This window comes from Pseudophryne corroboree, chromosome 9 (genome assembly GCF_028390025.1).
Source record: "Pseudophryne corroboree isolate aPseCor3 chromosome 9, aPseCor3.hap2, whole genome shotgun sequence".
Classification (NCBI taxonomy): Eukaryota; Metazoa; Chordata; class Amphibia; order Anura; family Myobatrachidae; genus Pseudophryne; species Pseudophryne corroboree.
In genome coordinates this window covers 426,242,522-426,265,372 of record NC_086452.1, presented here as the reverse complement: position 1 = coordinate 426,265,372, position 22,851 = coordinate 426,242,522, and the positions used below count along the sequence as shown (strand labels likewise).

Here is a 22,851-nt window from a genome sequence, read left to right as displayed (position 1 = left end):
GATAGCACTGTCAGCAGTGTTTTCATTCCGGGAATGGAAACTGGGAAGCAGACTTCCTCAGTAGGCACGACCTCCACCCGGCAGAGTGGGAACTTCATGGGGAAGTTTTCCACATGATTGTAAACCGTTGGGAATTACCAAAGGTGGACATGATGGCGTCCCGTCTGAACAAAAAACGGGACAGGTATTGCGCCAGGTTAAGAGACCCTCAGGCAATAGCTGTGGACGTTCTGGTAACACCGTGGGTGTACCAGTCGGTGTATGTGTTCCATCCTCTGCTTTTCATACCTAAGGTACTGAGAATTATAAGACGTAGAGGAGTAAGAACTATACTCATGGCTCCGGATTGGCCAAGAAGGACTTGGTACCCGGAACTTCAAGAGATGCTCACAGAGGACTTATGGCCTCTGCCGCTAAGAAGGGACTTGTTTCAGCAAGTACCAGGTCTGTTCCAAGACTTACCGCAGCTGCGTTTGACGGCATGGCGGTGGAACGCCGGATCCTAAGGGAAAAGGCATTCAGGAAGAGGTCATTCCTACCCTGGTCAAAGCCAGAAAGGAGGTGACCGCACAGCATTATCACCACATGTGGCGAAAATATGTTGCGTGGTGTGAGGCCAGGAAGGCCCCACGAAGAAATTTCAACTCGGTCGATTCCTGCATTTCCTGCAAACAGGAGTGTCTATGGGCCTCAAATTGGGGTCCATTAAGGTTCAAATTTCGGCCCTGTCGATTTTTCTTCCAGAAAGAATTGGCTTCAGTTCCTGAAGTCCAGAAGTTTGTCAAGGGAGTATTGCATATACAACCCCCTTTTGTGCCTCCAGTGGCACTGTGGGATCTCAACGTAGTTCTGGGATTCCTCAAAACACATTGGTTTAAAACCAGTCAAATCTGTGGATTTGAACCATCTCACATGAAAAGTGAACATGCTCTTGGACCTGGCCTGGACCAGGCGAGTGTCAAATTGGTGGTTTTTTTCTCAAAAAAGCCCATATCTGTTTGTCCTTTCGGACAGGGCAGAGCTGCGGACTCGTCCCCAGTTCTCTCCCTAAGGTGGTGTCAGTGTTTCACCTGAACCAGCTTATTGTGGTGTCTTGCGCCTACTAGGGACTTGGAGGACTCCAAGTTGCTAGATGTGGTCAGGGCCCTGAAAATATAGGTTCCAGGACGGCTGGAGTCAGGAAAACTGACTTGCTGTTATCCTGTATGCACCCAACAAACTGGGTGCTCTTGCTTCTAAGCAGACTTTTGCTAGTTGGATGTGTAATACAATTCAGCTTGCACATTCTGTGGCAGGCCTGCCACAGCCAAAATATGTAAATGCCCATTCCACAAGGAAGGTGGGCTCATCTTGGGCGGCTGCCCGAGGGGTCTCGGCTTTACAACTTTGCCGAGCGGCTATTTAGTCAGGGACAAACACATTTGTAAAATCCTACAAATTTGATAACCTGGCTAAGGAGGACCTGGAGTTCTCTCATTCGGTGCTGCAGAGTCATCCGCACTCTCCCGCCCGTTTGGGAGCTTTGGTATAATCCCCATGGTCCTTTCAGGAACCCCAGCATCCACTAGGACGATAGAGAAAATAAGAATTTACTTACCGATAATTCTATTTCTCGGAGTCCGTAGTGGATGCTGGGCGCCCATCCCAAGTGCGGATTATCTGCATTACTTGTACATAGTTACAAAAATCGGGTTATTATTGTTGTGAGCCATCTTTTCATAGGCTCCGCTGTTATCATACTGTTAACTGGGTTCAGATCACAGGTTGTACAGTGTGATTGGTGTGGCTGGTATGAGTCTTACCCGGGATTCATAAATCCTTCCTTATTGTGTACGCTCGTCCGGGCACAGTACCTAACTGAGGCTTGGAGGAGGGTCATAGGGGGAGGAGTAAGTGCACACCACCTGATACTAAAGCTTTACTTTTTGTGCCCTGTCTCCTGCGGAGCCGCTATTCCCCATGGTCCTTTCAGGAACCCCAGCATCCACTACGGACTCCGAGAAATAGAATTATCGGTAAGTAAATTCTTATTTTTACATTAGGGCACAAGGTTCTTACAAAATGCCCGGAGGACAGGGTTTATTTCAGCTTTAGTATACTGTTCTCCAGTTATCTGACAGACACATGCCATTGCCCTGCTGGGCCACATGTAATAGCTTGCAATTTGTGGTAATTGCTGTGAGATTTAGAACAACCTGGTTTTTCCCTTATAGGTTGGCGCTTTAAATTTCATGGCTAAATCAATGATTTTCTGATGTTCTTGCTGCAAGTCGCATGCTATTGCATTTGGACCGCTGGTGTAATAGCTGCGGGATATATAGAAATGTCGCACTTTAATAGGTAAAGACGCCATACATGACAGGTGTCAGGGTAATGTGCACTATTATCCCCTTCCTAATGATTTCTGGTTCCGGCGAGCACTGTGCGGTCACACTGTTTGATGTCTTCCCACAAGAGTGACTAGCGAAGCATTTATTGCAGGGCCTCTAGGTGGGAGAGCCTCCCCTTCCTACCGTTCCTGTCTTATATAAAAACAAGCATGTCCGGTCCATCCATGACTGTGCGGCGATCAGGTATCGCACTTCATTTGTTTTCTGTGTGAGGCTGTCGGTCACGATTAGTTTTATTGCTGTGTTTCAGGAGTAGTAAAGAACTGCTCTTACAGCCAGTGGTCATCAGCAGGAACGAGAAGGAGAAGGTTCTAATTGAGGGGTCCATCAACTCTGTACGTGTCAGCATTGCAGTGAAACAGGTAAGGATCTAAAGAGTGGCTGTCTGATATCCTGCGTGCACTCATTTTAAATCGTGTGGCTTGTTCGCTGAAAACAAATCTTAAGCTCTTACATTTGGCCCTAACTATTGTTCCAGGCATCTAAGGTTGCATTGGAATTAGTAATACTACAGTGTATAGGAGATCTATTTGAGTCCCTTAAAATATATATACTGAAGGTTTGGGCAAGTGTAAAATGAAAGTAGTTTTAGTACCCCATTGATTGCTGTACCTGGCAGATATAGAATCAGGTTTATGTTGATTGCCTGGAATTCTCCCAGTATGTAAAAGTAACTATGGGAATAATAATACCCATGGTTTATATCATGGGTCTTCAACCTGCGGCCTTCCAGCTGCTGTGGAACTGCACATCCCAGCATGCCCTGCCACAGTTTTGCTACTAAGGCATGCTAAAACTGAGCAGTGCATGCTGGGATGTGTAGGGCCACAGGTTGAAGACCCGTGGTTTAATATGCTTTTTTTGCCGGTATGCTACCAAAAGTCTTTAAACTATTTAAAATTTGCCGGATAGGATAGTGAATGAGAAACCATGAAAATGGGTGTGATCCTACCCTGGTATTGACGGCGTGAAATGTAAAGCTCATATATATGCCATAACCGCGTTGAGCATGTTTTCTACGTTGTTTTTTTTTTTTTAGGCTGATGAAATTGAAAAGATTTTATGTCACAAATTCATGCACTTCATGATGATGAGAGCGGAGAATTTCTTCATCCTGCGCAGAAAGCCAGTAGAGGTGAGACAGTCTGTGGGCTTACCGGCCCCATCTGCTGGTAACCTGGACGTACGCGGCGTGCTCACAAAATGTTTGAACTCTGAGATCTGGAAATATTTTAAAATACAACAGAAGATCTTCACTCGCTACGGAATGGGTTACATACAGTGTACTGTCTGTAATAACCATTTCCTCTCGTCCAGAGCTGACCTTGGTCTTGACCAGTGATGGGGACCTTTGGCACTCCAGCTGTTGTTGAACTACACATTCCAGCATGCCCTGCTACAGTTTTAGCATGGCCAAATAGCAAACTTGTAGCAGGGCATGCTGGGATGTGTAGTTCCAACAACTGCTGGAGTGCCAAAGGTTCCCCATCGCTGGCCTAGACTTTTGAGCTTAGGCAGGGAACTTCAGGCTACGCGGTCCAGCAGTTGTGAAATTACACTTCCCAGCATGCCTTGCCAGTTCTGTCACGCATACAGCTGCGGGAGAGTCGGGCACTACCGTAGCCTAGATATTATTGTCTATTATAGGTTATGTGAGCCCATTTCCTAGGCAGTTACAGTATCGGGAGAAGTAGCTGCCTACATGAAGCGCTCCATTGCAGGGCATGTGTGTTATCAGGAACCGCCTGATGCGTGGGAGTAATTGGAAATCCCTCCAGCAGCAAACACGGCTCTAGATCAGATAGATGGCGTTCTGTTCTTTTTAAAGAGAACATTTTCTTGTTACCAGGGATACGACATCAGCTTCCTGATCACAAACTTCCACACGGAGCAAATGTACAAACACAAGCTGGTCGACTTTGTGATTCATTTTATGGAGGAGATCGACAAGGAGATTAGCGAAATGAAGCTGTCAGTCAACGCAAGAGCTCGTATCGTAGCTGAGGAATTCCTAAAGAACGTAAGAGCATCTTCAGCTGCCTTTTGCAAGGCCAATGGTTACTTTATAGTATGGCGTACAAAGGTTGCAACCTGTGCCTTATCGACTGTATGTTGTATGTAATGCCACCACAATTACCAGCAAGGCAATGCCCAAACAAGCGCCGCTCTGGAGATTTCTTGATCCACTTAGATTTTAAACGCCATAAGGCTTCTTGTGCACTTACGGGTCAAAGACTATGGTCCTTGGCATTGCGGTGGAATTGTGTGACTGAATTATTGGAAAATACTGCTGTTCATATAGTAATTCGGCGTGGACTTCCTGATGTTCATGCTTGTGAGATGATAAAATATTCTTATTAATTATTGGCTATACATACAAAATGATGTAAAAAAAAAAAAAAAAAATTATCTACAATAGAGGTATTTTGTTCTTAGGGTGTGATTCACGGGATCCGGTCTGAAGATAGACAGTATCTAGGTCGACAATGTTTAGGTCGACCACTATAGGTCGACATGGATGGAAGGTCGACAGGGTTTCTAGGTCGACAGGTCTAAAGGTCGACATGAGTTTTTCACTTTTTTTCTTTTTTTAAATTTTTTCATACTTAACGATCCACGTGGACTACGATTGGAACGGTAAAGTGTGCCGAGCGAAGCGGTAGCGGAGCGAAGGCACCATGCCCGAAGCATGGCGAGCGAAGCGGTGCACTAATTTGGGATCCCGGTCACTCTATGAAGAAAACGACACCAAAAAAAGAAAAATTCCTCATGTCGACCTTTAGACCTGTCGACCTAGCACATGTCGACCTTCCATCCATGTCGACCTAGTGACTGTCGACCTATAGTGGTCGACCTAAACATTGTCGACCTAGATACTGTCGATTTGATGAACCACACCCGTGATTCACACACTAAGTTGCAAGCACATAGTTTAGCAAGTGCGACGGCCACCGCAGCAATCACAAAATGTATTTGCAATTGCGTATGCATTCCCAGCCTATACGCAAGAACAATCGACTGCTAGGGTAGACCTATGGCAGCACAGACCAGACACTGCAGTAACAATGCAGGCACCATGTTTTTGTACGTGCGAGTTTGCGACCGTCAGCAGATACACACCCCGGAAATGGCCATGACACTTCTGCGTTTTTGCAACCAGTCCCCGTTAACATCTCCAAACGGTCAGTTCCTGTCAATCGCTTTGCAATGAAGTCCTCATTGCGAGCAGGATCACAGCAGCCCCTTGATACATGCGCAGAATATTCGCAGTCTGCCGATAATCGCAAACTTGTGTACGTCGGCCATAGCGCACAACTCTGAATCAGGCCCTGCTTTAGTACTCTGACCTTGTGCCACCATTTGTAGGCAGATCAGCAGGAAAGTGGTTTACGGACATAAGGGTCAGGTTTTTATAGCCTTTTTGTTCGTACAATTTAACTTTTTTTTTTTCTTAATGCTTATTCATTTAGGGTAGATGTGCTGCCCAAAAATCGTGCAATGTTTGCCGATTACAGGACCCTAAACATCGTAAGTTTTCCTGAACACCTGGGGTGTGCGAGGAATAAAACGTGTGTTGTCATTGGCCACAATACGTTGCTCTGTAATGGTATATGGCAGACGGGCCACTAATTGGCTTGCCCCATACACTTGATCAGCTAAGCGATGCAGCCTGGGGAGTGGGGTTTATTAACAAGTGGAAACAATTATTTGATTAGCTGGAGAATCCCCTTTAAATTTCAGGGATGCATCGCAACAGGGCAGAATATTATGAGGAATACTTACATCACGCAAATGACCACTCTTCCGCAGGTCATAGTATGATAAGAACAAGTCTATAAAGCCAACTGCTGATCCAAAAATCTAAAGATTTCATGTTTCCCTAGTTCTAAGGAATTAAAGAGATCCACACACACACTGTGTGTACACACATTCTATCCTGGGGGTGGGGCAGTCCTGGAGCTAATACAGAACAGCAGGGAGAGCGTGGCTGTCTCTCTGGCAGTAGAACATTAGCGATGGACAGATAATATAGCACTAAACTAGCAATATTAGGGACCACAAGGGTTGTTACCCACTGTACGAACTTGGAGTCCATGTCATGTACTATTGCCTTACAGCCTTGTCCATCCAGTATCCGCTCACAGGGATAGTTAATAATGTGGATATGTATGTAGATATCGCTGTATCATCATCATCATCGCATAACATTCTAACCTGTGCTCTTCTTAAAATCTCTTTTGCAGTTTTAAAGAACATGAATGGACGGCGGATGTGACTCCCTTATTTTGCCCTGTGATCTCTGCATCGCTGCCCAATGGGGCGGGGAATAAAAGGGCCGAGGGAGGGGGCTTGCATTTAGGTGCAGAGTAAGGAAACGGTGAATGTCTGTCAGGTAGACCTCAGGGGGAAATGTACATGGCATTTACCTTCATTCCAAATCCCCCACAGGATGGGACAGAATATTTTTATTGTTATTTTGAGAGAAAATTTATGTGCTTGTCTTGAACCCTGTAATCCCTTTTTTTTTTTGGAATTGTTTTATATTTACTTTCCTTTCTGCAGTCTCTACAAAGAAGGTCATAAAAGTGATTTTTCAGTATGCCCGCAACTGGAACGTTCAGTGGCATTGAACGGGCTTCTCTGAGTGCATTACTGACTTTGTCTGTTCCCCTGTAAATGGTTTTGTTATTGGAAAACAAGGTTGGCCAAGGATTGGGTGCACAATACACAGCCTGGTGCATGTGTTATAAGCTACAGGCCATCTTCCTGCATAATGACCGGTCTGTTAGCGAAGAAGTTAGGGAACACACAAATGATAACGAAAGACTGCCATCCTATCCGGAGGTACTGTAACTAAGGCTTTTATTTCCAGTAGTGATCTAGCGTGTGGCCTCACAGCTGTACAAAAGGGACGACGGCGTGGGTCTGACACACCAGGAATCCACGCCTACATTTGCACGCCATACGGACTTCTGCCAAATCATTCAGTTTGTCTCTGGAAGTGTAACAGTGCGTTTCCAGAGTACACTTCTCCCCCGCACCACAATGAGAATTGGGGATCTGTAAAATTGTCTATCTCCTGTATTTTCTGCTTTTTTCGCACTTAATGTAGATTTTTCTTATTCAAAAATAAAGCCTTTGTCCTGTCTCTGCTGTTTGCTGCCCCCTCACTAATAATGGCCTATGTTAGCATGCTTCTTTTGTGTTCTCAGAATGTTACAAGCTTAAGACAGCAGCTACTGTATATCGGACTGGCTGGAAATTATTTTCACTTTTTATTATGTGGGTATTTATACGGTCAAAGGTGACGCAGCATTACCATTTGAGAATGCTCCATCAAGGGAATATTTAAGCAACAATCTGTTTAATCATGCACTTGATCGGTTTATTTTGCTGTTTTCTCCTTTTCAAAATCTCTCTGGAGGAGGGAGGATCTCACAGTGAAAATGGAGCTCAGGAAAAAGATAATTTGCACCTCGGACCACTACATAATGAGGCTGGGGTTGCCATGGTTGTTACATGCCACTGTGTAATTATAAATCATTAATAGCAGCCTGTAGAAACTAATGAAGGAAAATGCTGTTGCTTCTAGCCTGTCAAGGGGAAAAAAAACAACTGCTTTAAAATAAAATAATGCCATCACAGAAGCAATTGGGACAATAATAGAGGTTGCATCTGTCAACTGTTCCTGTTGCTCAATAAAGTACATTTCTGTGCAATACACAGATACCCCTCTCAGAGACAGAGATGTGGACCTGGGAATTTGCCGCGGCAAGACTGCTCAACCTGGTTCCTTTCTCTGTGTGAGAAAGAGGCCATCCGGGTCAGAAATGCCGGGCCTTCAACCATGGTTGTGACCTTGGACTCAGGTTGACCCTTTCACACAGAGAAAGGACCTGATTTAAGCCGGCTTGTCCCGGCAAATTCTCAGATCCAAATGCTTATCCCTGCATTTCCATCTCCTGTGTGAAAGGGGGGGTACTGATCTGGGACTGGGATTCATTCCGTGTTCCACAAGCTGGTTAGAAGCCCCGGCTTCTGTCTGAGAGCGGAATTAATATTCCGTTTAGGCACATGTTACAATGAGAACAGATTGAATTAGGTGGTAAGTAGAAACAAAGAAACCAATTAATGCTTCACAAGTATTACTGATCTAACATATCGGAGACCTTTCTCAGTACTTGCAGATTGTAGGGAACGTCATTCATTTGATTCCTACATGCCTTCAATCTGATTTGGGGCATTTGGTTTGACTACATGTGATCTCGTTGACAGACTTGTTGATTATTTAGCAGTAAATTATTGATGTGGTTGTGTGGCCATTTTAAGAAATGGCAGAAATCTGTTGCGTTTCTTAGTGTTTAATATCTCCACACAGTAACTTGTCAGCTGAGCTAATACTTATGAGATACAAGCCAATAAATTCCGTAAGTGAAGCGTCACTGAGTGATGGGAGCCATAGTGTGGGCTAAACCATATATTTGAGATATTAGACTGTTATTCCCTTAGGAAAACGTGGTAGGAACATCCTGTGGGCTAAACCAACATCCTGAGCCGTGTTCTCTACAAAATGTTTTGCCAGGATGTGTGAAGCTGGTAGGTGAGAGAGTGCTGAGATTGTTTATTGAATTAAGAAAGACTGCTTCTGGATGTAGGTCGAAGCGGGTGTGCGCTGTGGGGATGGGACGTGGGTCGAAGCGGGTGTGCGCTGTGGGGATGGGACGTAGATCGAAGGGGGTGAGCGCTGTGGGGATGGGACGTAGATCGAAGGGGGTGAGCGCTGTGGGGATGGGACGTAGATCGAAGGGGGAGTGCGCTGTCTGGATGGGACGTAGATAGAAGGGGGTGAGCTCTGTGGGGATGGGACGTAGATAGAAGGGGGTGAGCGCTGTCGGGATGGGACGTAGATAGAAGGGGGTGAGCGCTGTGGGGATGGGACGTAGATTGAAGGGGGTGAGCTCTGTTGGGATCTTAGATGATAAGCGCTTTAGGATGGGTAGTCTGGACAACTAAATGGGCAATTTGTTTGTAAAGTGCTTGAAGGTTTGACAGCAGAAGAGAATAATAGACCTGGGTGCCAGGGAATTCCAAATAAGGTTTCATAGCATATTGCTACAGTAAAATAGCAATTTGTGTGGTAGATTGCATGGCATTTGCCAAGGTGAGTTGGCGGTGCAGTTCCATAAACTGCTTCCCCATAGTCTATAACTGTTTAGCAAACCTATTCCCAATGCAAGTAATAGACATCACATCATTCATCCTTCCTGGATTTGCAGCGTTTTGGTCAAGTAATGATCGGAGTGTTACTGGGCTCCGGCTAGTTTTGTTTGTCTAATGCCCTTTTATCTTACAAGTGTCTATAGTCAATGAGGACATGAATAGTTTATATCTCTTCTAGGAAACTTAAGTAATTCAGTAGGATTCAATGAGATCTGAATGTAGAGTTCTGCACACAGGGACTAATTCAGGCCTGAACTGCGAATGCCAGACAGCTGCCGGCTGTCTATAGCTAGCGATCGCCTCTGCCTGGGACAGCGGCATTAAGTCACTGTTTAAGGGGCACAGTCCAGCCAACGCAGGCGTGGCCGCTGCGTGATGTCACACGCAGCCGCTGCAACCAGCGATGAGTAGCTCCCGGCCAGCATGCAGGAGCTGCGCTGGCTGGGAGCTACTCCTGAAGTACAAAAGCATTGCTGCTGTGCGATGCTTTTGTACTTGTGCGACGGGGCAGGGACTGACATGCGGGGTGGGCTAGCCCTGTGCTGGGCGTCCCCCCGCGTGCCAGTGTGACGGATCGTAGCTGTGCTAAATTTAGCACAGCTATGATCAACTCTGAATCACCCCCACAGTTGGAGCATGCCGGCAAATTGGAAAAGGCGGCTTTGCTTTCACTTTGGATTAAAAGAGCCAACAAATCTCATTGGGTTGTAATATGGAAAATAAGATTTCTCTGACGTCCTAGTGGATGCTGGGGACTCCGTCAGGACCATGGGGATTAGCGGCTCCGCAGGAGACAGGGCACAAAAATAAAGCTTTAGGATCAGGTGGTGTGCACTGGCTCCTCCCCCTATGACCCTCCTCCAAGCCTCAGTTGGGTTTTTGTGCCCGTCCGAGCAGGGTGCAATCTAGGTGGCTCTCCTAAAGAGCTGCTTAGAAAAAGTTTTTAGGTTTTTTATTTTACAGTGAGTCCTGCTGGCAACAGGCTCACTGCAACGAGGGACTTAGGGGAGAAGAAGTGAACTCACCTGCGTGCAGGATGGATTGGCTTCTTAGGCTACTGGACACCATTAGCTCCAGAGGGATCGAACACAGGCCCAGCCATGGAGTCCGGTCCCGGAGCCGCGCCGCCGACCCCCTTGCAGATGCCGAAAAGTGAAGAGGTCCAGAAACCGGCGGCAGAAGACTTTTCAGTCTTCATGAGGTAGCGCACAGCACTGCAGCTGTGCGCCATTGTTGTCACACACTTCACACCAGCGGTCACGGAGGGTGCAGGGCGCTGCAGGGGGCGCCCTGGGCAGCAATGAGAATACCTTGTTCTGGCTAAAAAATACATCACATATAGCCCCTGGGGCTATATGGATGTATTTAACCCCTGCCAGGTCTCAGAAAAACGGGAGAAGAAGCCTGCCGAAAAGGGGGCGGGGCCTATTCTCCTCAGCACACAGCGCCATTTTCCCTCACAGAAATGCTGGTGGGAAGGCTCCCAGGCTCTCCCCTGCACTGCACTACAGAAACAGGGTTAAAACAGAGAGGGGGGGCACTTATTTGGCGATATGATTATATATATTCAGATGCTATAAGGGAAAAAACACTTATATAAAGGTTGTCCCTGTATAATTATAGCGTTTTGGTGTGTGCTGGCAAACTCTCCCTCTGTCTCTCCAAAGGGCTAGTGGGGTCCTGTCCTCTATCAGAGCATTCCCTGTGTGTGTGCTGTGTGTCGGTACGTGTGTGTCGACATGTATGAGGACGATGTTGGTGAGGAGGCGGAGCAATTGCCTGTAATGGTGATGTCACTCTCTAGGGAGTCGACACCGGAATGGATGGCTTATTTAAGGAATTACGTGATAATGTCAACACGCTGCAAGGTCGGTTGACGACATGAGACGGCCGGCAAACCAATTAGTACCTGTCCAGGCGTCTCAAACACCGTCAGGGGCGTTAAAACGTCCTTTTACCTCAGTCGGTCGACACAGACACGGACACTGACTCCAGTGTCGACGGTGAAGAAACAAACGTATTTTCCTTTAGGGCCACACGTTACTTGTTAAGGGCAAAGAAGGAGGTGTTACATATTTCTGATACTACAAGTACCACAAAAAAGAATATTATGTGGAGTGTGAAAAAACTACCTGTAGTTTTTCCTGAATCAGATAAATTAAATGAAGTGTGTGATGATGCGTGGGTTTCCCCCGATAGAAAATTATTGGCGGTATACCCTTTCCCGCCAGAAGTTAGGGCGCGTTGGGAAACACCCCTTAGGGTGGATAAGGCGCTCACACGCTTATCAAAACAAGTGGCGGTACCGTCTCCAGATAGGGCCGCCCTCAAGGAGCCAGCTGATAGGAGGCTGGAAAATATCCTAAAAAGTATATACACACATACTGGTGTTATACTGCGACCAGCGATCGCCTCAGCCTGGATGTGCAGCGCTGGGGTGGCTTGGTCGGATTCCCTGACTGAAAATATTGATACCCTTGACAGGGACAGTATTTTATTGACTATAGAGCATTTAAAGGATGCATTTCTATATATGCGAGATGCACGGAGGGATATTTGCACTCTGGCATCAAGAGTAAGTGCGATGTCCATATCTGCCAGAAGTTGTTTATGGACACGACAGTGGTCAGGTGATGCAGATTCCAAACGGCACATGGAAGTATTGCCGTATAAAGGAGAAAAAGACAACGTCTTTTCAGCCTCAGTCCTTTCGTCCCCATAAGGGCAAGCGGGCAAAAGGCCAGTCATATCTGCCATGGGATAGAGGAAAGGGAAGAAGACTGCAGCAGGCAGCCCATTCCCAGGAACAGAAGCCCTCCACCGCTTCTGCCAAGTCCTCAGCATGACGCTGGGGCCGTACAAGCGGACTCAGGTGCGGTGGGGGGGTCGTCTCAAGAGTTTCAGCACGCAGTGGGCTCACTCGCAAGTGGACCCCTGGATCCTACAAGTAGTATCCCAGGGGTACAGATTGGAAATTCGAGACGTCTCCCCCTCGCAGGTTCCTGAAGTCTGCTTTACCAACGTCTCCCTCCGACAGGGAGGCAGTAGTGGAAACAATTCACAAGCTGTATTCCCAGCAGGTGATAATCAAAGTACCCCTCCTACAACAAGGAAAGGGGTATTATTCCACACTATATTGTGGTACTGAAGCCAGACGGCTCGGTGAGACCTATTCTAAATCTGAAATTTTTGAACACTTACATACAAAGGTTCAAATCAAGATGGAGTCACTCAGAGCAGTGATAGCGAACCAGGAAGAAGGGGACTATATGGTGTCCCGGGACATCAGGGATGCTTACCTCCATGTCCCAATTTGCCCTTCTCACCAAGGGTACCTCAGGTTCGTGGTACAGAACTGTCACTATCAGTTTCAGACGCTGCCGGTTGGATTGTCCATGGCACCCCGGGTCCTTACCAAGGTAATGGCCGAAATGATGATTCTTCTTCAAAGAAAATGGACGATCTCCTGATAAGGGCAAGGTCCAGAGAACAGTTGGAGGTCGGAGTAGCACTATCTCAAGTAGTTCTACGACAGCACGGGTGGATTCTAAATATTCCAAAACCGCAGCTGTTTCCGACGACACGTCTGCTGTTCCTAGGGATGATTCTGGACACAGTCCAGAAAAAGGTGTTTCTCCCGGAGAAGAAAGCCAGGGAGTTATCCGAGCTAGTCAGGAACCTCCTAAAACCAGGAAAAGTGTCAGTGCATCATTGCACAAGGGTCCTGGGAAAAATGGTGGCTTCTTACGAAGCGATTCCATTCGGCAGATTTCACGCAAGAACTTTTCAGTGGGATCTGCTGGAAAAATGGTCCGGATCGCATCTTCAGATGCATCAGCGGATAACCCTGTCTCCAAGGACAAGGGTGTTTCTTCTGCGGTGGCTGCAGAGTGCTCATCTACTAAAGGGCCGCAGATTCGGCATTCAGGACTGGGTCCTGGTGACCACGGATGCCAGCCTGAGAGGCTGGGGAGCAGTCACACAAAGAAAAAATTTCCAGGGAGTGTGATCAAGTCTGGAGACTTCTCTCCACATAAATATACTGGAGCTAAGGGCAATTTACAATGTTCTAAGCTTAGCAAGACCTCTGCTTCAAGGTCAGCCGGTATTGATCCAGTGGGACAACATCACGGCAGTCGGCCACGTAAACAGACAGGGCGGCACAAGAAGCAGGAGGGCAATGGCAGAAACTGCAAGGATTCTTCGCTGGGCGAAAAATCATGTGATAGCACTGTCAGCAGTGTTCATTCCGGGAGTGGACAACTGGGAAGCAGACTTCCTCAGCAGGCACGACCTCCACCCGGGAGAGTGGGGACTTCATCGGGAAGTATTCCACATGATTGTGAACCGTTGGGAAAGACCAAAGGTGGACATGATGGCGTCCCGCCTGAACAAAAAACTGGACAGGTATTGCGCCAGGTCAAGAGACCCTCAAGCAATAGCTGTGGACGTTCTGGTAACACCGTGGGTGTACCAGTCGGTGTATGTGTTCCCTCCTCTGCTTCTCATACCCAAGGTACTGAGAATTATAAGACGTAGAGGAGTAAGAACTATACTCGTGGCTCCGGATTGGCCAAGAAGGACGTGGCACCCGGAACTTCAAGAAATGCTCACAGAGGACTCATGGCCTCTGCCGCTAAGAAGGGACTTGCTTCAGCAAGTACCAGGTCTGTTCCAAGACTTACCGCGGCTGCGTTTGACGGCATGGCGGTGGAACGCCAGATCCTAAGGAAAAAAGGCATTCCGGAAGAGGTCATTCCTACCCTGGTCAAAGCCAGGAAGGAGGTGACCGCACAACATTATCACCACATGTGGCGAAAATATGTTGCGTGGTGTGAGGCCAGGAAGGCCCCACGAAGAAATTTCAACTCGGTCGATTCCTGCATTTCCTGCAAACAGGAGTGTCTATGGGCCTCAAATTGGGGTCCATTAAGGTTCAAATTTCGGCCCTGTCGATTTTCTTCCAGAAAGAATTGGCTTCAGTTCCTTAAGTCCAGAAGTTTGTCAAGGGAGTATTGCATATACAACCCCCTTTTTGTGCCTCCAGTGGCACTGTGGGATCTCAACGTAGTTTCTGGGATTCCTCAAATCACATTTTAAACCGCTCAAATCTGTGGATTTGAAATATCTCACATGAAAAGTGACCATGCTGTTGGCCCTGGCCTCGGCCAGGCGAGTGTCAGAATTGGCGGCTTTGTCTCACAAAAGCCATAGCTGATTGTCCATTCGGACAGGGCAGAGCTGCGGACTCGTCCCCAGTTTCTTCCTAAGGTGGTGTCAGCGTTTCACCTGAACCAGCTTATTGTGGTACCTGCGGCTACTAGGGACTTGGAGGACTCCAAGTTGCTAGATGTTGTCAGGGCCCTGAAAATATAGGTTTCCAGGACGGCTGGAGTCAGGAAAACTGACTTGCTGTTATCCTGTATGCACCCAACAAACTGGGTGCTCTTGCTTCTAAGCAGACGATTGCTCGTTGGATTTGTAGCACATTTCAACTTGCACATTCTGTGGCAGGCCTGCCACAGCCTAAATCTGTCAAGGCCCATTCCACAAGGAAGGTGGGCTCATCCTGGGCGGCTGCCCGAGGGGTCTCGGCATTACAACTCTGCCGAGCAGCTACGTGGTTGGGGGAGAACACGTTTGTAAAATTCTACAAATTTGATACCCTGGCTAAAGAGGACCTGGAGTTCTCTCATTCGGTGCTGCAGAGTCATCCGCACTCTCCCGCCCGTTTGGGAGCTTTGGTATAATCCCCATGGTCCTGACGGAGTCCCCAGCATCCACTAGGACGTCAGAGAAAATAAGATTTTACTTACCGATAAATCTATTTCTCGTAGTCCGTAGTGGATGCTGGGCGCCCATCCCAAGTGCGGATTGTCTGCAATACTTGTACATAGTTATTGTTACAAAAAAATCGGGTTGTTATTGTTGTGAGCCGTCTGTTCAGAGGCTCCTACGTTTGTCATACTGTTAACTGGGTTCAGATCACAAGTTGTACGGTGTGATTGGTGTGGCTGGTATGAGTCTTACCCGGGATTCAAAATCCTTCCTTATTGTGTACGCTCGTCCGGGCACAGTATCCTAACTGAGGCTTGGAGGAGGGTCATAGGGGGAGGAGCCAGTGCACACCACCTGATCCTAAAACTTTATTTTTGTGCCCTGTCTCCTGCGGAGCCGCTAATCCCCATGGTCCTGACGGAGTCCCCAGCATCCACTACGGACTACGAGAAATAGATTTATCGGTAAGTAAAATCTTATTTTTACTCACCGCTAAATCTATTTCTCGTAGTCCGTAGTGGATGCTGGGAACTCCGTAAGGACCATGGGGAATAGCGGCTCCGCAGGAGACTAGGCACAACTAAAGAAAGCTTTAGGTCACCTGGTGTGCACTGGCTCCTCCCACTATGACCTTCCTCCAAGCCTCAGTTAGGATACTGTGCCCGGAAGAGCTGACACAATAAGGAAGGATTTTGAATCCCGGGTAAGACTCATACCAGCCACACCAATCACACCGTATAACTCGTGATACTATACCCAGTTAACAGTATGAAAAACACTGAGCCTCTCAACAGATGGCTCAACAATAACCCTTTTGTTAACAATAACTATGTACAAGTATTGCAGACAATCCGCACTTGGGATGGGCGCCCAGCATCCACTACGGACTACGAGAAATAGATTTACCGGTCAGTAAAATCTTATTTTCTCTGACGTCCTAGTGGATGCTGGGTACTCCGTATGGACCATGGGGATTATACCAAAGCTCCCAAACGGGCGGGAGAGTGCGGATGACTCTGCAGCACCGAATGAGAGAACTCAAGGTCCTCCTCAGCCAGGGTATCAAATTTGTAGAATTTTGCAAACGTGTTTGCCCCTGACCAAGTAGCAGCTCGGCAAAGTTGTAAAGCCGAGACCCCTCGGGCAACCGCCCAAGATGAGCCCACCTTCCTTGTGGAATGGGCTTTTACTGATGTAGGATGCGGCAGTCCAGCCGCAGAATGCGCCAGCTGAATTGTGCTACAAATCCAGCGAGCAATAGTCTGCTTAGAAGCAGGAGCACCCATCTTGTTGGGTGTATACAGGATAAACAGCAAGTCAGTTTTCCTGACTCCAGCCGTCCTGGAAACGTAAATTTTCAGGGCCCTGACTACGTCCAGAAACTTGGAATCCTCCAAGTCCCTAGTAGCCGCAGGCACCACAATAGGTTGGTTCAAGTGAAAAGCTGATACCACCTTAGGGAGAAACTGGGGACGAGTCCTCAATTCTGCCCTATCCATATGGAAAATCAGATAAGGGCTTTTATAGGACAAAGCCGCCAATTCTGATACACGCCTGGCCGAAGCCAAGGCCAATAACATGACCACTTTCCACGTGAGATATTTTAGATCCACGGTTTTTAGTGGCTCAAACCAATGTGATTTTAGGAAACTCAACACCACGTTGAGATCCCAAGGTGCCACTGGGGGCACAAAAGGGGGCTGAATATGTAGCACACCCTTTACAAATGTCTGAACTTCAGGTAGTGAAGCTAGTTCTTTTTTTTGGAAGAAAATCGACAGAGCCGAGATCTGTACCTTAATGGAGCCTAATTTCAGGCCCATAGTCGCTCCTGCCTGTAGGAAGTGCAGAAATCGACCCAGTTGAAATTCCTCTGTTGGGGCCTTTCTGGCCTCACACCTAGCAACATATTTCCGCAATATGCGGTGATAACGTTTTGCAGTTACATCTTTCCTGGCTTTAATCAGCGTAGGAATGACTTCCTCCGGAATGCCCTTTTCCTTTAGGATCCGGCGTTCAACCGCCATGCCGTCAAACGCAGCCGCGGTAAGTCTTGGAACAGACAGGGCCCCTGCTGCAGCAGGTCCTGTCTGAGCGGCAGAGGCCATGGGTCCTCTGAGATCATCTCTTGAAGTTCCGGGTACCACGCTCGTCTTGGCCAATCCGGAACCACGAGTATTGTTCTTACTCCTCGTTTTCTTATTATTCTCAGTACCTTTGGTATGAGAGGCAGAGGAGGGAACACATAAACCGACTGGTACACCCACGGTGTCACTAGAGCGTCCACAGCTATCGCCTGAGGGTCCCTTGACCTGGCGCAATATCTCTCTAGTTTTTTGTTTAGGCGGGACGCCATCATGTCCACCTGTGGCCGTTCCCAATGATTTACAATCAGTGTGAAGACTTCTGGATGAAGTCCCCACTCTCCCGGGTGGAGGTTGTGCCTGCTGAGAAAGTCTGCTTCCCAGTTGTCCACTCCCGGAATGAACACTGCTGACAGTGCTAGAACGTGATTTTCCGCCCATCGGAGAATCCTTGTGGCTTCTGCCATCGCCATCCTGCTTCTTGTGCCGCCCTGTCGGTTTACATGGGCGACTGCCGTGATGTTGTCTGACTGGATCAGTACCGGCTGGTGAAGAAGCAGGGGTTTTGCCTGACTTAGGGCATTGTAAATGGCCCTTAGTTCCAGAATATTTATATGTAGGGAAGTCTCCTGACTCGTCCATAGTCCTTGGAAGTTTCTTCCCTGTGTGACTGCCCCCCAGCCTCGAAGGCTGGCATCCGTGGTCACCAGGACCCAGTCCTGTATGCCGAATCTGCGGCCCTCTAGAAGATGAGCACTCTGCAGCCACCACAGCAGAGACACCCTGACGATGCATCTGAAGATGCGATCCGGACCATTGGTCCAACAGGTCCCACTGAAAGATTCTGGCATGGAACCTGCCGAATGGAATTGCTTCGTAAGAAGCCACCATCTTTCCCAGGACTCGCGTGCAGTGATGCACCGACACCTGTTTTGGTTTCAGGAGGTCTCTGACTAGAGATGACAACTCCTCGGCTTTCTCCTCCGGGAGAAACACTTTTTTTCTGGACTGTGTCCAGAATCATACCCAGGAACAGTAGACGTGTCGTCGGAACCAGCTGTGACTTTGGAATATTCAGAATCCAACCGTGCTGGTGTAGCACCTCCTGAGAGAGTGCTACACCTACCAACAACTGCTCCTTGGACCTCGCCTTTATTAGGAGATCGTCCAAGTAAGGGATAATTAAAACCCCCTTTTTTCGAAGGAGTATCATGATTTCCGCCATTACCTTGGTAAACACCCTCGGTGCCGTGGACAGTCCAAACGGCAGCGTCTGGAATTGGTAATGGCAATCCTGTACCACAAATCTGAGGTACTCCTGGTGAGGATGGTAAATGGGGACATGCAGGTAAGCATCCTTGATGTCCAGCGATACCATATAATACCCCTCGTCCAGGCTTGCAATAACCGCCCTGAGCGATTCCATCTTGAACTTGAATTTTTTTATGTATGTGTTCAAGGATTTCAAATTTAAAATGGGTCTCACCGAACCGTCCGGTTTCGGTACCACAAACAGTGTGGAATAGTAACCCTGTCCTTGTTGAAGTAGGGGCACCTTGATTATCACCTGCTGGTTATACAGCTTGTGAACTGCCGCTATCACAGCCTCCCTGTCTGAGGGAGTAATCGGCAAGGCAGATTTTAGGAACCGGTGGGGTGGAGACGCCTCGAATTCCAGTTTGTACCCCTGAGATACTATTTGAAGGATCCAGGGATCCACCTGTGAGCGAGCCCACTGATCGCTGAAATTTTTGAGGCGGCCCCCCACCGTACCTGGCTCCGCCTGTGGAGCCCCACCGTCATGCGGCGGACTTTGAAGAAGCGGGGGAGGACTTTTGCTCCTGGGAACCTGCTGTTTGTTGCAGCCTTTTTCCCCTACCTCTGCCTCTGGACAGAAAGGACCCGCCTGTTTTTCTGGGTCCGAAAGGACTGCACCTGATAAAACGGCGCCTTCTTATATGTTCTATGGTTAGCAGAATAGTGTCCCTGTCTAGGGTGTCAATATTTTCTGACAGGGAATCTGACCACGCAGCGGCAGCACTGCACATCCATGCTGACGCAATAGCTGGTCTAAGTATAATGCCTGAGTGTGTATATACAGACTTCAGGATCGCCTCCTGCTTTCTATCTGCAGGCTCCTTGAGGGCAGCCGTATCCGGAGACGGTAGTGCCACCTTTTTAGACAAACGTGTGAGCGCTTTATCCACTCTAGGAGGTGTTTCCCAACGTGCCCTATCCTCTGGCGGGAAAGGGAACGCCATTAGTAACTTTTTAGAGATTACCAATCTTTTATCGGGGAAAGCCCACGCTTCTTCACACACTTCATTTAATTCTTCCGATGGGGGAAAAACTACGGGTAGTTTTTTCTCCCCAAACACAATACCCTTTTTAGTGGTACCTGGGTTTATATCAGAAATGTGTAACACCTCTTTTATTGCCTCAATCATGCAACGAATGGCCTTAGTGGGCATTAGATTAGACTCATCGTTGTCGACACTGGGATCAGTGTCGACATCTGCGTCTGCCATCTGAGGTAGGGAGTATTTTAGAGCCCCTGATGGCCTTTGAGACGCCTGGGCAGGCACGAGCTGAGAAGCCGGCTGTCCCGCATTTGGCATGTCGTCAAATTTTTTGTGTAAGGAGTCGACACTTGCACGTAATTCCTTCCATAAAACCATCCACTCAGGTGTCTGCCCCGCAGTGGGTGACATCCCTTCTATAGGCATCTGCTCCGCCTCCACATAATTTTCCTCATCAAACATGTCGACACAGCCGTACTGATACACCGCACACACACAGGGAATGCTCTAAGAGAGGACAGGACCCCACAAAAGCCCTTTGGGGAGACAGAGTGAGAGTATGCCAGCACACACCAGAGCGCTATATAATGCAGGGACTAACTGAATTATGTCCCCTATAGCTGCTGTTATATATACTGCGCCCAAATTTAGTGCCCCCCCCCTCTCTTTTTTTACCCTTTTCTGTAGTGCAGACTGCAGGGGAGAGCCAGGGAGCTTCCTTCCAGCGGAGCTGTGAGGGAGAAATGGCGCCAGTGTGCTGAGGGAGATAGCTCCGCCCCTTTTTTGTGGACTTTTCTCCCGGTTTTTTATGGATTCTGGCAGGGGTATTTATCACATATATAGCCTCTGGGGCTATATATTGTGATATTTTTGCCAGCCAAGGTGTATTTATTTGCTGCTCAGGGCGCCCCCCTCCCAGCGCCCTGCACCCATCAGTGACCGCAGTGTGAAGTGTGTATGAGGAGCAATGGCGCACAGCTGCAGTGCTGTGCGCTACCTTGGTGAAGACTGATGTCTTCTGCCGCCGATTTTCCGGACCTCTTCTTGCTTCTGGCTCTGTAAGGGGGACGGCGGCGCGGCTCCGGGACCGAACACCAAGGCCAGTTCCATGCGGTCGATCCCTCTGGAGCTAATGGTGTCCAGTAGCCTAAGAAGCCCTAGCTAGCTGCAAGCAGGTAGGTTCGCTTCTTCTCCCCTTAGTCCCTCGGTGCAGTGAGCCTGTTGCCAGCAGGTCTCACTGTAAAATAAAAAACCTAACGTATACTTTCTTTCTAGAAGCTCAGTAGAGCCCCTAGTGTGCATCCAGCTCAGCCGGGCACAAAAATCTAACTGAGGCTTGGAGGAGGGTCATAGTGGGAGGAGCCAGTGCACACCAGGTGACCTAAAGCTTTCTTTAGTTGTGCCCAGTCTCCTGCGGAGCCGCTATTCCCCATGGTCCTTACGGAGTTCCCAGCATCCACTAGGACGTTAGAGAAAGTAGTGTATTATAAATAATTTGTATAATGGTCTTGGGGTCACTGAAATTACTTTTATTTTTTCGGGTATTCACAAACAAATGGTGCTAAGATGATCCCCCGCATGGGACTGGTAATATTGAAAGAGGAAGGATGGGGCGAAAAGCCATAGATTCTGATATTTATCCCTTTCTCTGACGTCCTAGTGGATGCTGGGAACTCCGTAAGGACCATGGGGAATAGCGCCTCCGCAGGAGACTGGGCACAAAAGTAAAGCTTTAGGACTACCTGGTGTGCACTGGCTCCTCCCCCTATGACCCTCCTCCAAGCCTCAGTTAGATTTTTGTGCCCGGCCGAGAAGGGTGCATTCTAGGAGGCTCTCCTGAGTTTCTTAGTAAAAGTTTAGTTTTAGGTTTTTTATTTTCAGTGAGACCTGCTGGCAACAGGCTCACTGCATCGAGGGACTAAGGGGAGAAGAAGCGAACCTGCCTGCTTGCAGCCAGCTTGGGCTTCTTGGCTACTGGACACCATTAGCTCCAGAGGGACCGAACACAGGCCCAGCCTCGGAGTCCGGTCCCAGAGCCGCGCCGCCGGCCCCCATACAGAGCCAGAAGCAAGAAGAGGTCCGGAAAATCGGCGGCAGAAGACATCAGTCTTCACCAAGGTAGCGCACAGCACTGCAGCTGTGCGCCATTGCTCCTCATACACACTTCACACTCCGGTCACTGAGGGTGCAGGGCGCTGGGGGGGGGGCGCCCTGAGAAGCAATAAAAACACCTTGGCTGGCTAAAATTACATCACATATAGCTCCAGGGCTATATGGATGTATATTAACCCCTGCCAGATTACAGATAAAAGCGGGAGAAAAGTCAGCCGAGAAGGGGGCGGAGCCTATCTCCTCAGCACACTGGCGCCATTTTCCCTCACAGCCCCGCTGGAAGGACGTCTCCCTGACTCTCCCCTGCAGTCCTGCACTACAGAAAAGGGTTAAAAAGAGAGGGGGGGCACTAATTAGGCGCAGTATAAATAAAACAGCAGCTATAAGGGGAAAAACACTTCTATAAGGTTATCCCTGTATATACATATATATATATAGCGCTCTGGTGTGTGCTGGCATACTCTCCCTCTGTCTCCCCAAAGGGCTAGTGGGGTCCTGTCCTCTATCAGAGCATTCCCTGTGTGTGTGTGCTGTGTGTCGGTACGATTGTGTCGACATGTATGAGGAGGAAAATGGTGTGGAGGCGGAGCAATTGCCTGTAATGGAGATGTCACCCCCTAGGGAGTCGACACCTGAGTGGCTGAGCTTATGGAAGGAATTACGTGACAGTGTCCGCTCTTTACAAAAGACAGTAGATGACATGAGACAGCCGGCTACTCAGCTCGTGCCTGTCCAGGCGTCTCCAAAGCCATCAGGGGCTCTAAAACGCCCGTTACCTCAGATGGCAGATACAGACGCCGACACGGATACTGACTCCAGTGTCGACGATGAAGAGACGAATGTGACTTCCTGTAGGGCCACACGTTACAGGATTGATGCTATGAAAAATGTTTTACATATTTCTGATAATACAAGTACCACTAAAAAGGGTATTATGTTGGTGAGAAAAAACTGCCTGTAGTTTTT

At 48.2% G+C, this 22,851-nt stretch overlaps 1 protein-coding gene across 4 annotated transcripts in view; it reads left to right on the top strand.

The window, feature by feature from the left end:
- Positions 1-7,539, top strand: part of ARPC4 (actin related protein 2/3 complex subunit 4) — a 122,199-nt gene extending 114,660 nt beyond the window's left edge. For all 4 annotated transcript variants that reach the window (XM_063940981.1, XM_063940980.1, XM_063940979.1 and 1 more), the window contains exons 3-6: positions 2,641-2,752; positions 3,430-3,525; positions 4,240-4,410; positions 6,635-7,539. In XM_063940981.1, coding sequence (XP_063797051.1) covers positions 2,641-2,752; positions 3,430-3,525; positions 4,240-4,410; positions 6,635-6,640 — 385 coding nt within the window. In that variant the 3' untranslated portion in view covers positions 6,641-7,539. The remainder of the gene's footprint in view (positions 1-2,640; positions 2,753-3,429; positions 3,526-4,239; positions 4,411-6,634) is intronic.
- The last annotated feature ends 15,312 nt before the right edge of the window (positions 7,540-22,851 follow it).